This window comes from Alnus glutinosa, chromosome 1 (genome assembly GCF_958979055.1).
Source record: "Alnus glutinosa chromosome 1, dhAlnGlut1.1, whole genome shotgun sequence".
NCBI classification, from domain to species: Eukaryota; Viridiplantae; Streptophyta; class Magnoliopsida; order Fagales; family Betulaceae; genus Alnus; species Alnus glutinosa.
In genome coordinates this window covers 7288203-7303082 of record NC_084886.1, presented here as the reverse complement: position 1 = coordinate 7303082, position 14880 = coordinate 7288203, and the positions used below count along the sequence as shown (strand labels likewise).

Here is a 14880-nt window from a genome sequence, read left to right as displayed (position 1 = left end):
TTGGGTATAATTTACTTGTTTAACTCCCTAGCTGGTGTTTCCTAAGGTTATTCACTTATGGATCATGGATGCACGCACAGGAATGATTTTAATTTCCTCATTTTAATATGTTTCTTTTCAATCTAGGAAATATATTCGGTATCTAACAATAATGTTATATTCGTCTGAGTCAAAACATATATATATATATATATTGAAACTCAAACACTGAAACACTTACACAGGCATTACGATCAAAATAAAGCTTCAAGCCTTCAAATCCAAAATTAAATACAAGCATAATAAATACATTGAAGCACAATGCATGCAGGATGATCTATAGCTTCCATAATTCTGACACCCCTTCACTGGCCTGTTCGAAACAACTGGCCGGCTTGCCTAATTTTCGGTGGCAGAAATAAACCTATTAACCTAACAAGAAAACTAAATCAATCAGGTTCAAAATTAACAGTGCAAACTCCAAAATTCTTAAAAAGAAAGTAAGTACATCCAAACATAAGCAAAATTAAAGCAAAATCCAGTGCAGATCAGAAGTTCAAAAGTAATCCTCAAAATTCAGTGCAGATCAGAAGTTCAAAAGCAAAATTAAAGCAGATCTAAAAAAAAGATCTAGATCTAACCTTTGCTTCGCCTACTTCAGTGCTTACTTTACTCCGTCTGCTTCAAAAATCACCAAATCTGTAGAGAAACAAAGACAAAATCACTAAGTCAGTAAGTTTTGTTCTTCACGTCCAAAACCCAGTGCAAAGAAAAGAAGAACTGAAGAAAAAATGAAGGCAGCGTGAAAACTGAAAAAAAATAAATAAATAACAAAAGAAAAACCCACCTTGAAGAAGAAATGAAGACAAGAAGAGTGACACCAGCAGACTGGCAAAGGCGGAAATTGGACAACAGAACAAAGAAGATTGAAGAAGAGACGAAGAGTACTATGAGGCAGGTGTGTGGCGTGAAGCGTGAGGCACCGAGGGACTGAGGGTATGATTTACCGATTTAGGGTTAGAGCATTCCTAGTAGCCTCACCAAAATAGTTTTTTAGCTATTTTTTTGGTGAGCCAATTTAATGAAAATCCTGAAAAACCACTCCTAGCAGCCTCACCATTTTAACCAAAAAAAATTTGATGACTGAAATTACTAACCAAATTAGATGAGGCATTTTCACTCAACAACCCACTCACCAAATTTTGTTTCACCTTTCTCTCTCACATGATCAGCACACTTTTTTCTTTTTTTCTCTCATTTTCTTCTCCCATCTACCATCTCTCACACGATATTGTCCTTATTTTATGGATATGAAGAATTTTTTGTAAAAAGATTATATAGAGAAAGAATAAATAAATATTAAAAAAATATTATTTAAATAGAATAGTGATAATAAATAGTTAAAATGGTGAGGCTGCTGGGAAAATTTTAAATAAGTGGCTCATCAGAATAGAGAAAAGTGATTTTTAACTATTTTGGTGAGTAAAATTTGATGAGGCTACTAGGAATGCTCTTAAAACAATAAAACTTAGATGTTAAAAACTTAAAACGTAAAAGCCTAAAACTGTAAAACAAAAGTAAAAGACTAAAAGGCTAAAAACTAAAAAGGGCAGGCTGCAGGCGCAGGGGCCAGGGGGGTTTCCGGGTATAACCAGGTCTTGTGAAATCAAGAACCCGAGACCGGGACTGGGTACCTACCCGGTTACCGGTTTCCGGTTTTCCGAGCCCGGTTAGTGCCCGCATCCAGTTTCGGTCCGGTTATAACCGGCCCGAATTTATACCCCTTGATATTGTATTCTTTAAGAAATTATTAAACTACAAACAATTTTTTTTTATACCTAATTCAACTCTGTTGCCTTTTCCAGTTGAGCTTTATCAATGGATTTGTGTCCTATAATATTTTTCACATGACAAAGATATCAAATTTATTTGATTTCTATTTACTTTAAGAAAAGAAAAAATTTACGAGTTTGAGACTAAGATGAAACTGCACCAAAAAAATTATTTTTTTTGAGAGAAAATTTATACTTCATTCATAATCATGAAAAACATAACTTTTTACTCTAACAAAACAATATCACAAATACAATTGAGCGACTCTTCAAAAGATTTATTGTTTCCTATTTTTCTTTGCAATGACTATTAATTCAAAAGATTTATTGATTCCTATTTTTCTTTGCAATGACTATTAATTCGTTCGGGCTTTTGCTAATAGGAGACTTTGGAGTCGACAAATGCGTTAATTAATATTTTTTATTCATATATTAGAAATTACTTTACTTGATGCTTACATACCTCTCTAGGTATATTCTATTTCATCGGGCTTAATTTTATTTTCTTAATCCTTTGTTTTTATTGTGTAAACTTCACCTTGTTTCTTATTGATCACATGATATTTGAAAAACTCTAAAATTTTGTGGATTGAAACGATAAAACTTTAATATTCTATATATATATTTTTAATTAAATTATAGTGGAAAAAAAAAAAAAAAAAAAAAAAAAAAAAAAAAAACAGTGCATATTGCGGATTTTAAGCTACTTTAATTAATATTCAAACATTGCTTAACATGAACACTTTCACACAACATATCCAAAGGGTCCTTCAAAAGGATACTACATGCTCAACATCACCAACATTAAAAGTGGTGAAAATCTTAATCTAACAATTTCTAAGCAATTGAGGAGAGTTCAATATAATATTTGCATTGTGCTTTACAGTTTACACATTATTGGTATAGAAAACAAGTCTCCCCAATTGAAACTGGCGGGTCAGAGAAGGAACCATTGAGAATTCGGTTTGCAATCCATAGATTGGCTGACTCAGAGTAATGTATGCCATCCCAGCTAATGTGCATTGATGGATTATGACATGGATTACCATAAACCGTTCCATTGATTATTGCTTTCTTCCCACAATCAATATGGTAACCATAGAAACTCCCACAGCAAAACTCAAATGGATCAACAAAGCCTGTAATAAACAGCCAGTTATTAAATCACAAGGTAACATAATATCAGAGCAGTCGTCAAGCAGAAGTCTCTACCGTCTACCCCATTTCAGTTAAATATTTCACGTGATAGGTTAGAGGTTTCACTTGTTAAGGAAAAAGTGTGAAAGTGTTAATTAAGTAATTAAATTTACCAATTCTTATTAGCTTAAGCTTTTGAGATGATAAGTGGTGATTTAATATAGTGGCCGGCCGGCACGTAAAATTACCTTCATTTTTGGCACTGCTAATTAGAGCATATTTAGCTGAATACACGTCAACATATGTAAATGCTGCACCAGGGAGATCTGCCCTCAGCTGAAACACCCTTTCCTTAAGCTGCCTGTTAAACTCCTGAGCTACCTCATTTTGAGGCTTCACACACCCATTCTGATCCAGATTACCAGGCTTTGATCTGCCATATATAACAGTATATGGCAAGCAACCGATTGGGCCAGTATTATGTACCCAAAATACTCTTGCACCTTCTTTGTATAATTGCTGAAACATGGACCAAAAGAATGGTTAGAACTTGATTAGAATTATCAGGTTAGTACATAAAGTACTGTTCATGAATCATATATACCCAACAGGTGGTTTTGCTTACATGCACTGCTTGGAAGAACTGGCTTAAGATATTAGGAATGGAGAGTCGAACTTGTTCTATTGTTGTGTGTTGAAAACCATAAGAAAGATCGTTCTGTCCAATATCAATTGTGTAAAGAGCATTTGAGAAGTCCTTTGGCCTCGGGAGAAAGCTTTTGAATGGTGGGGTGGTTCCTGCTGCCGGAATTTATCAATTCAATACTCATTGTTAGTAAACGTACTTTTAGTACCACAAAAAAGTTGTGCTTCCAAGCATCTTTAGGACACTAGAGCCATTGAGGGGGAGAGGGAGTAAGGATCTATAGCAATTATCTGCTCCAAGCAATTGGATCAGGTAATGTGAGAGAGTTCATATAAGATGCACTTGTTCTAATAAATTTTGCGTTGTTTGTTAGTAAGATGAGAAACTAACAACAAAGATAGATTTGTAGGATTTTTGAGGAATCCTGGACCTCCTATTAACAATTAGAGGTGCTCTCAACTCACAAACACAAGGTTTGATAATTTACTTGATTGATTACTTTTATTCAATAACAAAATAATATTTAAAATAACGGAATATAATAGAAAATAGAGACGTCTCACATTAAATAAGATTTTCATTTGATTCATAACTTAATAACTTAACTTGCTATCAACAAGACTCCTAAAAAAGATAAAAGAGACAAACATAATCCTATCCAAATAACATAAAAATATGAACATAAGACATACTTATACCCACACAACAATAGTAAAACAACTAATGAACTAAATAACTAGTAAAACAATAAAACATTAATGAACCAAACAACTAGTAAAACAACAAAACGTACACTAATGAATTGAATAACCTAATACATAATACTTACTAACAAACTCAGTACCTAACAATAACCACACGTAACATTAATGATACAAACCTTAATTAGAACTCATTCTTAAAAACCGACTTGCAAGAAAAAGCTGCCAAAGAACTTATATACTAATGGTTAAGTCTAAATTTAACTTATGCATGTGGGACACAAAGATTGTGACATTGTTCTATGACCTATCCGAACGAGTGGAACTCCCTCGTATTATCTATCTAAATTACTAACGATTCGAATAAATAATTATCGTGAATCCCAATCTGAGGATCAGAAAGACTGACCACTGGGGCTGAGTTGAGTATAGAGAGCTGATATACGAGATTTGAATTGTATGAACTGGGACATTTGAATCCCAAGATGGAATGGACTATAACCGCCCGGAAGAATGGATGAACCTCCTGTTGCAAAATTTGCACCATGCCGGAAATTTGTCCCGACTGAGTCCAGGTATGCACTCAGGAGCGGTAACTTCAGCTCCTCAGCTGCGCAAAGACAGCAAAATATATAAAAGATAGACACACTCGCAGAGCACGTACAACACCTTTTTCTTTTCTGGGCAGAGAACGTAGAACTACTATATATATATACACCGCTTGGATTCTCCACTTACCTATGAAGTCTATGATGAGACGGCCATCACAGTACCTTCCCGAAGGGTGTCCAAAGAAGGTTTCGCCATTGGGTGGATGAAGCGCTGCGAATGCCGCGGATATTCCTCCGGTGTCGGAGTTTGAGTCCCCAAAGTTGTATATTGCCGGAAAATTACATCTCCGTCCGCCCAACACCACCTGTGGTAGTCCCACCAACCCCACAACCATGAGGCCGAACACACAACGACATAGCCTCGCTGAGTCCATGATTGTTCCAGCGGTACACTCTCATTCATCCTTGTTGGTTTTTATTTCTACAAGCGAAAGAGACGAGTGATGGTTGAGTCAGATCACCGACACGAGATCGACTATTTGACAGATGTCCGTGTTTCCTGTGGCACGCCTTTCAATGACAAAAGATCACTTCGACAAACAACTTTTTATTTTTATTTTTTATTTTCCATCAAAGCTTTTCAGTTTCTTAATCTTTTTTTTTTTTTTTTTTTTTAATAATCTCCAAAACCTTCAGAAAAAGAAATTTCAATGGGGATTACAACAAGGCCAAAGTCAGAACAAATACAAGAACATAGAAGGTGAGAAACTGCCTAAAGGCTACATCAGTGCTCGTAGGCCAATGTAGTAAATAGAGATGAAGAAACTTCATCCACTAAGTCAGGACAGATCCTAGCTTGAAGCAGCTACAAAAATGTAGACCGTGAACAAAGATACAAAAATGTACAAATTCAAACAGAAAACATCATAAATCCAGTACCGGAAGAATCCGCCGGAGCTCAGCGCGTGTAGAGCACGATCCTACTCCGGGAACCCTTCTAGCATCAAGCGACCTTCAAAAGCCAATGACGACACTAAACGAAGCAGGATATGCAAGCTGTGACCCTCACGCGCTAGCCTAAGGAGGACACTCCCCGGCGTGTACTGGCCACGTGCTGCGCAAGAGCAAGTCGCACAGCCCCGTCGAGTGACTACCATGACCGAAGGAGGCTGGTGACCACTAAAGAAAAGCTCCTGGCGACGAACACCTAGCCGAAGCTTAAAGATCTAGCAATAAAAACAACTGCACCGGAGACCCACTGACATCTACCATTCCCACATGCCAAAACCTGAAAATCCTTACGTTTGCACCAAAACAACGTAAAAACACCATCCTCACCAAATCAAGCACCGAGATGGACCAAAAGCTCCACAAACCTAAGATTGAGAGAACAAAACCATCCACCACTAGAGACCACTGGGATGACAAAAGGGCTAGGGGAAAGACTAGCACCAAGAGGGGGAGACGTGAAGCCTCCCCTCGGGCGAGCAAAGCTCAAGATTTTCTCTCCTTGTCTCTAGAACCTTTCAAACGTTCTCTCTCCTCTCCGTAGTTTCCTATCTTAATGGTTACTTCACAAAAACAAATCCGGGTCTTTCCAATCTCCTAATCCAATCACATGTGGCATTTCCACATGGCATGGTCCACAACCAAAATCCCACATGGGATTAGGGAATTGGATGGGTTGCCGTATTAGATATTCATTGGCAAACTATTTTTTATTCATTTTCATACAATATTAACGACCTAATGTGGATCAAACTCTATTTTGGTTTGTCCAATATTTTCGATCGCCTCAATCACTAGAAAATAAAAATAAATAAATAAAAGAAGAATAAAAAACTTTTTCTAGAAAAAGTTTTTAAGCCTAGAAATATAAAAAATGGAGCCTTAGAAATATAAGAATGAGGAAAAAGTTTTCCAACAAATTGGGTTGGACAAATTTCCTCGGATTCAATCTATTAAACTTACATGCGTTTAAAAATGTATTTAATTCTCACATGCATTTTTAATAAAGCAAATCACAATCAATTAAGAATCACATGCATTTTTAAAAATACATGTAAAAATCATTATATTTTAGACAAGTGTCAGTTTAATAAACCGCGTTAAAGAAAGTTTCTCCAATTTAGTTTAGAGAAAACTTCATCCACCTTGCAAAGACTCCAAAATTTGGAGACAAGATCACCCTCAACGAAAAGTAGTCGTTAAACAAGCTCATATATTGATAATGTCATTAAACAATGGAGAAAGGGGAGAAAAAGATTAATCATGACAATATAGCATACTTCAGGTAGTAGCTAGTTCATGTTGGTTTTGATCTGTACGTACGAAAAAATATTTAACAGCAGCAGCAAGTAAAATAAAGGTTACAACACCAATTTTAACAGAAAAGAATGGACCCAACAATTCTTTTTTGTGCTTGCTGTCATGCTTGACACTAGATGGGGTCTTCATAAACGAAGAATATGAATCAATTTCTGCCCTTGTTAATGCCGGTTTTAAAGAAGCCTTTACTGTCTGGAAATGACGGTCAGAGACAATAATGGCAGTAATGCTTTCCCTCAAGGCTACAATGCCAGCTTCCCTACACAGGCCTTCCAGTTCAGCCCCTGTGAAAAGTTCAGTATCTTCTGCTATTCTTCTGAGATCAACATCATCGTCTATTTTCATGTTACGCGTATGTACATGAAGTATCTCGGACCGAGCTTCAAGATCAGGTGGTGGTACATACAGCACCTACAATTTCATAAGAACCCACAAAAGTCTTTACAACTATATTATTCTCTATGAAAATGGGCATGGTGAACAAAATCTGTTACCAGGTCAAAGCGTCCAGGGCGCATAAGTGCAGCATCAATTGCATGAGGACGATTTGTAGCAGCTAAAACAAGAATTCCCTTGCAAAGAAAATAAATGAACAAATGAGCAGAAACTTCAATCTTGGGAAGAAGCTAGAAGCTCTCTCATTAATGGGATCTAATGCTTACTTTAGCTTCTTCCAAACCATCCATTTCAGTCAGTAGAGTAGACAGAAGCCTCTCCCCTACTGTAGTGCTGTTGCTTGAACTCCCCCCTCTGCCATTAAAAAGCAAACATAAAAATAAAGAAGAAAAAAGTTCCAAGTTCATTAATTGAGTGTTTGGGTCCTATCTAAAAACAGATTTGAGTCATTAGTGAAAATTCTTAACAGAGTTATAATCAAAACAATCATACTCGTGCAACATTGAACACTTACACTGCCTCTCAGAGAAAACAAATGAAACCACATTAAGGTTACATGCACTAGAAGGCCAGTTGATTAACAAAGAAAATAGCCATTTGATATCATACTTAATCCTGCAAGGCCAGGCTAGCCAGAAACATGGTAAAATGGTTCATGATTCTAAGCAGAAGGCCTGGTTTTTAGAATTATTTGGACCTACTGACATTTTTCTTAATTGTTCAGGTTCCATTTCACTAAGCCACCGTTTTGAGCTTCCAGAACAGCGCATACATGCATAGCAGCAAAAAGATTTAATATGTGGTGTCCTTGAATCACTGGGGTTGTTGGGAGACACAACCAACCAAAGTGATTACATGCTCTCTATGTTTGAAATGCATAGACCATCCCTTTAGAATGAAACGTTTCATAAACTTAAAATTTTTGAACAGTAAATTTATAAATAGAAAAAGTCAAATGATGTATGTACGAGGATGAAAAGTACTAATAAAAAAAAAAGTTGAGGATGAAATACAGTATTATGAAAAACAAATTAAACACATTTAAAAAATATAAACAAAGTACAACGAGTTCATTCCATACCCCTTCCAAATCTCTCCAAAATCATCGGTAAAGGCCAACATTTCTTTCAAGGGACATTAAGGAAACATTAATAGCACAATATCCCATGGAAACCAACAGAATATTAACAACTAAAACACAATCCTTCCCCATATTATTGCATTCCCACAATCATGAGTTCACGTTACATATTCATTAGTTGCCCAAACAAATATTTGCACATAACACACAGCATTATCAAGGCATGCTTGCAGAGTCCTGAAGTCAAGACAAACATGAACCTAAGCTTTTTTGACTGGGTTATCAATGATTCAAGAACCCAAACTTCATGCCAATGTCAAAGCATGAGGTCAGTCATTCTAGCATGTATAGACAGCAGACACACACAAAAAATCCGATTGAATAAATATAGCATACTAACCGTTTGGCAGCAACAACATCAGCCTCATCAAAAAATATTATGCTTGGTGCTGCAAGGCGAGCTCTCTGAAATGTATTCCGCAACAAAGCTTCTCCCTCTCCAACATACATCGAATACATTTCTGCACCACTGATTCATACTATATGAATTTTCAAGGCATCAAACTCTAAAATTTGAAATTAAAACTTCTCACATGCTCAGGATTGCAGACCATAAGCCAAACACATAAAGGATCAAATGTGATCGCTCTTTTCAAATAACAGAGGTAGCCATGCTGGTGAGCTATTTAGGTAGGCTTTAGATAACTTAGGAGAAGATTATTTTATCATCGTCTCAAGAAGCCCAAGAAGCAATGCAATAGATAAGGAAAAAAATTATCTGTTGTCTCTCGCATGGCAAGTCCTTACATTAGCGCAAGGATTTTGCTGCTAAGTGATACTCTCGCTTTGTCGGAATTAAGGGATCATTTTACCCTCTTAGTTGGTTCTTGTTTTGGTCTCCTTGGGCCACTGTTTTCTATCCCAAATCTTCCCACAGGATGCAGCCCATTGACTAGCCCATTTACTAATCCCAAGATTGTTTTGCGATGTTACGCATATGTTTTGTCTACCACTTTGATTTAGAAACCAGATGGTTAAAATTGAAGCTTTCAGTCTCAAGGGCTTCTTAGTGTAGGTGAGTCATATAATGGGTGGGCTTTAACCCTAAGCATATTATAGCAACAACAAAATGCAGCATCCAAGCAGCCCGGCCTTCCAAGCAACTACCATATATTTTCTAATTATAATAAAATACACCTGCTAAGTCTACATATCCCTAGTTGTGACTATGAAAAAGTTCGAACCTCAAGGAAAAAAAAGAAGCTTGGGCGGCATGAGCTGCAGCTTTAGCAAGGGTGGTTTTTGAGCATCCTGGAGGCCCATGCAGAAGAATTCCACGTACTGGAGATATTCCCAGCCTTGCAAACGCAGCAGAATGTTTAATAGGCCACTCAACAGCTTGCTGGAGCTTTTTCTGCCCATGAATAAATAAAGATATCCCTAAAAGTTCCATCAGACCTTCAATGCAAAATGTGAATTCTATATTACAAACCTTCAAATAATTTTTTTTTTTTTTTGATGAATACAAACCTTCAAATCTTTTAATCCTCCAATATCTTCCCAAGTAACCTTTGGGATTTCCACAGTAACACCTCTAGTTATGCTTGGCCCAACAATGGATCTAGCATGTTTCCAGTCTTCCATTGTTAAGCTGAGCACAGCAGCATTTTCATTTGCATCAGAAGACCTAACTGCAAACATAGTAGCCTCACGACATAAAGCTTCCAAATCAGCCCCAACATAGCCATTGCAAGACGCAGCTATAGCCCGTAAGTCAACATTGGGATCCAAAGGAACCTTCTTCGTGTAGAGCTGAAGAGTAATTAACACAAATGATTTTGTACCCTTAAGCCAGTAATAGTGTGATTACCTATCAAATATTCAATTAAACTAGCTAAAAAAAAACTAGGGCTAAAACACATTTTGGCTGTCCAAGTTTTGCAGTCAATTAGATCCCAATACTTCTAGATCTAGCGATCTCAACTCTGAAGTTTCAGATTGTTGCCAATTTGATACTTTTATCCATTTCCGTCAATTTGTTTTTCTTTTCTTTTTCCAAATAAATCATTTTCATCAATATACTGTTGTGAAATTGTCATGCGAGAGGCACATGACTGTCAAAACTATGCCATAATGGTAAATGAAACAATGAAACTTCAGGGTTAAGATTGCTTAAGTTAGAATAACATGGGCCAAATTGAAAGCAAACCTAAATTGAACAAACCAAAATATATTTTAATGGATAAATCACTAGTTGTCCCAAAAACTTAAGTTCATGGAAAATAGCAAATTTAATTATTTAATCAAAAAAATTTAATACACCCCTCACATGTACGTTCAAACCCCCTTTAAATAAGTGAGGCATAATAAATGAAATATTTAGCTAAAATATGAGGTAAAGTATAGAGTTAAGATTAAACTCAGGACCATTATTCTGATGTCATGATAAATTAACTCCCAAAGTAGCTTATGAGAAATAGTAAAGTTAATCATTTAATTAAAATATTTTCTGACATTGTCCAAAAATTAAATTTAATCTCAAACGCTATTGACAAGCAGTTTGAGAGGCTGATGGGTGTCACTGAACAATGGACCGAGGGATAGCTCACAAATTTAACAGATTCATGCTTACCTTGAGAATTTGAAACCGCTCCTCCTCTGTAGGCGTAGTAACTTCAATTTCAGCATCAAAACGCCCTGATCTTCTAAGTGCAGGGTCAATTGCATCCACTCTTTGTACATAGAAACAGATATTAAAAACACATCCAAAGTTTTTGATGGAGTACAAATTCAAATCAAATTAAATATTGGAAAGAAATGGAAATTACATGATATTGAACCTATAGTAGTGTTCATTAATGCTGCCATTAACAATTGAATAGCCATAAGTTCAATAGAAGATTAGCTAAGTATTTAAGATGGTGTTCATATGAAATTTATAAGAAATCATTGGAAATTTGAACCACAACAAAATAACAGCTCATAACCCTTAATAAGCCCTTAGATACTGAAATAAGCTTTTACATAGCATGGCAGTAATATGCATCTAAAAATTTCCATGCCGTTTAATTTGAGAGATTCCCAGGATCAAGATAGATCAGGAAAAAAAAAACCCAAAATTGACTTTTAACTCCAGCTAGAAAGCTACACAAAATGTGATATGGCAAACTGTGGTCATATATTTCAAAAAACTCTAGGTATATTTGATAAGTTGACACCATATCATACTATATATTAGACAAAATAAAACTCTTTAGGAAAAAACTCATATAGATATGTAATAGTCAAGTTTCGTAAGAAAACAGAGCTGCAGAAACTCTACAGAGATGCAAGAGAAAATAACCTGTTAGTGGATGCAACTACAACAACTTGTGTTGCAGAAGTTGAGGAAGTTTTATTGGAATCCATTAGTGTAAAGAGTTGCGAGGCTACACGAACATCTTGCTCCCTTCTGCATTTGAAACATAACTTATTGATTGTCACCTGTTCACAATTCAGCTAGATGGCATGTTCCACGTAACCTTCTAGATAGTCAATAAATATGACATATGATGTTTTTTTCAATATAAGTAAATATAACATATGACATTATCTCTGCATTGTGAATAAAATGTCAATGCACAAGCGCACACAGAGAATAGTAAAAGAGATAAGTATTGCAAAGCAGATAGGGATCATAAAAGCTTGAGATTTTAGCCACAAGAAATGTAATCAAGATTACATCCAAAGTAGTTAGAATAAGTTCACTGCAATAAAAAAAGAAAACATCAGTTGATCTCTTGGCTCATGATCAACATCATCCACACTTCAATTACCATGATTTGATACTCACAGGACCACAAGACCATACCTTTGAATAGAGCCTGAAGGAACTATAATAATTTGAAAATTAATTCTGACTCCAAAAGGCCTGAAAACTCAAACGAATCCAACTTAACAAAGCCCTGATTTGCAACTCTCCCAAAAACCATATATTTTAGTAACTATGTGCCCACCTCAACCCATCTCACATCATACGCCACAACCCAAAGAGAAAAAATTGAAAAATAAAACACTCCTCTTGTCCTTAGAGCACCTTCGGATATCTCAATTTCTACATAATACTTACTTTTTTACCCTGAATATTAATAGAAAGCACAGTTTATGAAGTCATGGGATTTAAGGATGAGGTAAAGATTCATCAAAGTACTCTTTAACATCATCTCCACACCTGGAATCACGACGAGGACAAAGTGCATCTATTTCATCAATAAAGATAACTGATGGCTTGCCCATCATTGCATGGGATGATGCCTCTGAAAAGGCCTCCCGCAGGACACTCTCACTCTCTCCAGCATGCGCTTTATGGACAGAATGTGGACTGCAGAACATACCCACAAATAAAATTAATCACAAAATGATGAAACAAGTAAAAAAACTTAATGACGTAAAATTATAAACCTATAACAGTTAATGAATAATGAAATGATCGTAAAACCAATTGTTTCCACACCATCACAAATGACAGAATCTACAAAAGTCAAAGCAAACAACACCGCAACAAGGTGATCATGCAGTACCTGATAATGGTTAAATGAGCACCACATTCCCGAACAACTGCCCGTACCAAGCTTGTCTAGGATATAAGAAAATTAAAAATTAACAATCAATTTTATGACTTCAACTACAAACATGCCAAACCAAGACATTGTCTCATCACCAACTATAAGCTACTCAGACAACTTGAAGTAAACTAACCTCCCCAGACAGACACATCATGCAGGCAATTAGAGAATCTGAATTCAAAACATGGCATTTTCAGGGACTAACCAGCTTCCATTACGCAACAAGAACTCTAAAAATTTGCATGAACCAATGATACCCAATGTCACTTTACCAATACTTCAACAGTTCCATGGAAAGCAGAAATATTTCTTCCCTAATACTGCATTAGCGCATTTGCTTCAACATAAAAAAACACACATACACGTTCTCCATAAGACTCCATTTTCTTCGACATAAAATTTTTTGAGGAAGGAAATTCATTTATCAATATTCAAATGGCAAACAGGATAAAATATTCCTCAAACTTCACTGCAAAATACAGATTCGCATAAACACCCCCTTTTTCTTTTCTTTGGGCAAATTAAATGGAGCCCAATTTACACTAGAACACATTTAAGGGTCTCGACTAAACGAGCCAATGAAGAAGAAATAAATACCTTTCCCGTGCCCGGTGGGCCGTACAGGAGCAAACCTCGAGGCCACTGGAAGCAAACCCAGAAACCAATTAACACAGAAAACTAAAACCAGAACCTAAAGATAACCATGGAATACAGTCAAAGGTAGAGCTAGTGTTGTTACTTTAAGACCGAGTTTTTGAGCTTCGCGAGAGTAGTAGAGAGGGAAGGTGATGAGCTCTCTGAGAGCCTGAAGAGCTTCGGCGTTCCCGGCAATCTCTTCCTCTGCTCTCCACTGCTTCTTGCTGTTGTTGTCGTTATAGCTACTGGTGCTGCCATGGCTTTCCATGGGAGCACCAAGTGCGGTCAAGACACAGAGAGTGCGTGGGGTTTTTGAGATTTTAGGGGACGCTTGAGGAATATGGAGAAGGAGTCGGGGTTTAAGAAAACTTACAGAATTGTGCCACGTCATTCACTTATAAAAATAATATATATTAAAAATAAATAAAAGCCGAATTACAATTATGCCCTAATTGTAAAGTTATTTTTGTGCATGCCAAGAATCAAGATCATATAAAATTATAAATCACATTTCAAAGGCAGAGATGCACAATGTTGTGATGAGCGACCGCTATCATAATATGATTGATGTTAATATGTCACATTAACGGATTTTGTCAATTTTTCTAATAACATATATTTTTTTTTTTCTTAGCCATAAAGTTTTTAATCACTTTTTAAAACCTAGAGAGCTATTTGTCAAAATATATTAATCCTCAAACCTAACTTGAATTATTTGAATCTCTTTAATAATTATGAAGAAACTAAATATATTTTATGTTAAATCTCCACTTACCTTAAAAACTGAGATAATAAATTTAATTACTTAATTAATATTTTAAAATTCTACATGTATTAATGTAACTAAAAAAATAAATTCGTTATAAGAGCACTCCCAATTACTTATGTATATGTCAATCTAGATGAGGGAAAAGGAAAGGTGGAGGAAAAAGGAAAAAAGAAGAAGAAGAAGCCACCACCATTTTCGCCCGTGTAGCATTGTTCGTGCA

General features: G+C 36.0%; 2 protein-coding genes and 1 long non-coding RNA gene across 4 annotated transcripts; all 3 read right to left on the bottom strand.

Annotated features, from left to right (window-relative positions):
• Window positions 1-293: 293 nt before the first annotated feature.
• On the bottom strand, window positions 294-889 carry LOC133857946 (uncharacterized). The gene is made up of 3 exons (XR_009898401.1): window positions 827-889; window positions 621-678; window positions 294-411 (listed from the first exon to the last, which is right to left on the bottom strand). It is a non-coding gene; the product is annotated as an uncharacterized LOC133857946 (long non-coding RNA).
• A 1616-nt stretch (window positions 890-2505) lies between these two features.
• Window positions 2506-5311, bottom strand: LOC133869638 (GDSL esterase/lipase At3g27950-like). Of its 2 annotated transcripts, none has more exons than XM_062306691.1 (5): window positions 5034-5311; window positions 4705-4905; window positions 3574-3749; window positions 3197-3467; window positions 2506-2950 (listed from the first exon to the last, which is right to left on the bottom strand). In XM_062306691.1, the coding sequence occupies exons 1-5, from the start codon at window positions 5278-5280 to the stop codon at window positions 2706-2708; spliced, it is 1140 nt and encodes a 379-aa protein (XP_062162675.1). In that variant the 5' UTR covers window positions 5281-5311; the 3' UTR covers window positions 2506-2705. The 2 variants fall into 2 exon arrangements, with proteins under 2 accessions (XP_062162675.1, XP_062162683.1); XM_062306699.1 differs by having other exon boundaries at window positions 3574-3746.
• Window positions 5312-7036: 1725 nt separating this feature from the next.
• LOC133869630 (cell division control protein 48 homolog B) lies at window positions 7037-14241 on the bottom strand. Its single transcript, XM_062306680.1, has 12 exons — window positions 13995-14241; window positions 13853-13897; window positions 13211-13266; window positions 12862-13011; window positions 11995-12102; window positions 11284-11383; window positions 10182-10463; window positions 9896-10065; window positions 9052-9180; window positions 7837-7924; window positions 7669-7746; window positions 7037-7585 (listed from the first exon to the last, which is right to left on the bottom strand). Exons 1-12 carry the CDS (start codon window positions 14157-14159, stop codon window positions 7136-7138), a joined length of 1821 nt encoding a protein of 606 aa, XP_062162664.1. The 5' UTR covers window positions 14160-14241; the 3' UTR covers window positions 7037-7135.
• Window positions 14242-14880: the final 639 nt, after the last annotated feature.

Bases quoted from the DNA above. Each gene is read 5' to 3' on its own strand.
- LOC133869638 (XM_062306691.1), bottom strand. From the start codon at position 5,280: ATGGACTCAGCGAGGCTATGTCGTTGTGTGTTCGGCCTCATGGTTGTG. The intron at 3,750-4,704 runs GTCAGTCTTTCT...AAATTCCGGCAG, and splicing joins TACTCAACTCAGCCCCAGTG to CAGGAACCACCCCACCATTC. The intron at 2,951-3,196 runs GTAATTTTACGT...TGTTTATTACAG, and splicing joins TAGCAGTGCCAAAAATGAAG to GCTTTGTTGATCCATTTGAG.
- LOC133869630 (XM_062306680.1), bottom strand. From the start codon at position 14,159: ATGGAAAGCCATGGCAGCACCAGTAGCTATAACGACAACAACAGCAAG. The intron at 12,103-12,861 runs GTGTGGAGATGA...TTTCAAATGCAG, and splicing joins TGTCCTCGTCGTGATTCCAG to AAGGGAGCAAGATGTTCGTG. The intron at 7,925-9,051 runs GTTAGTATGCTA...TTTTAATGGCAG, and splicing joins GATGTTGTTGCTGCCAAACG to AGGGGGGAGTTCAAGCAACA.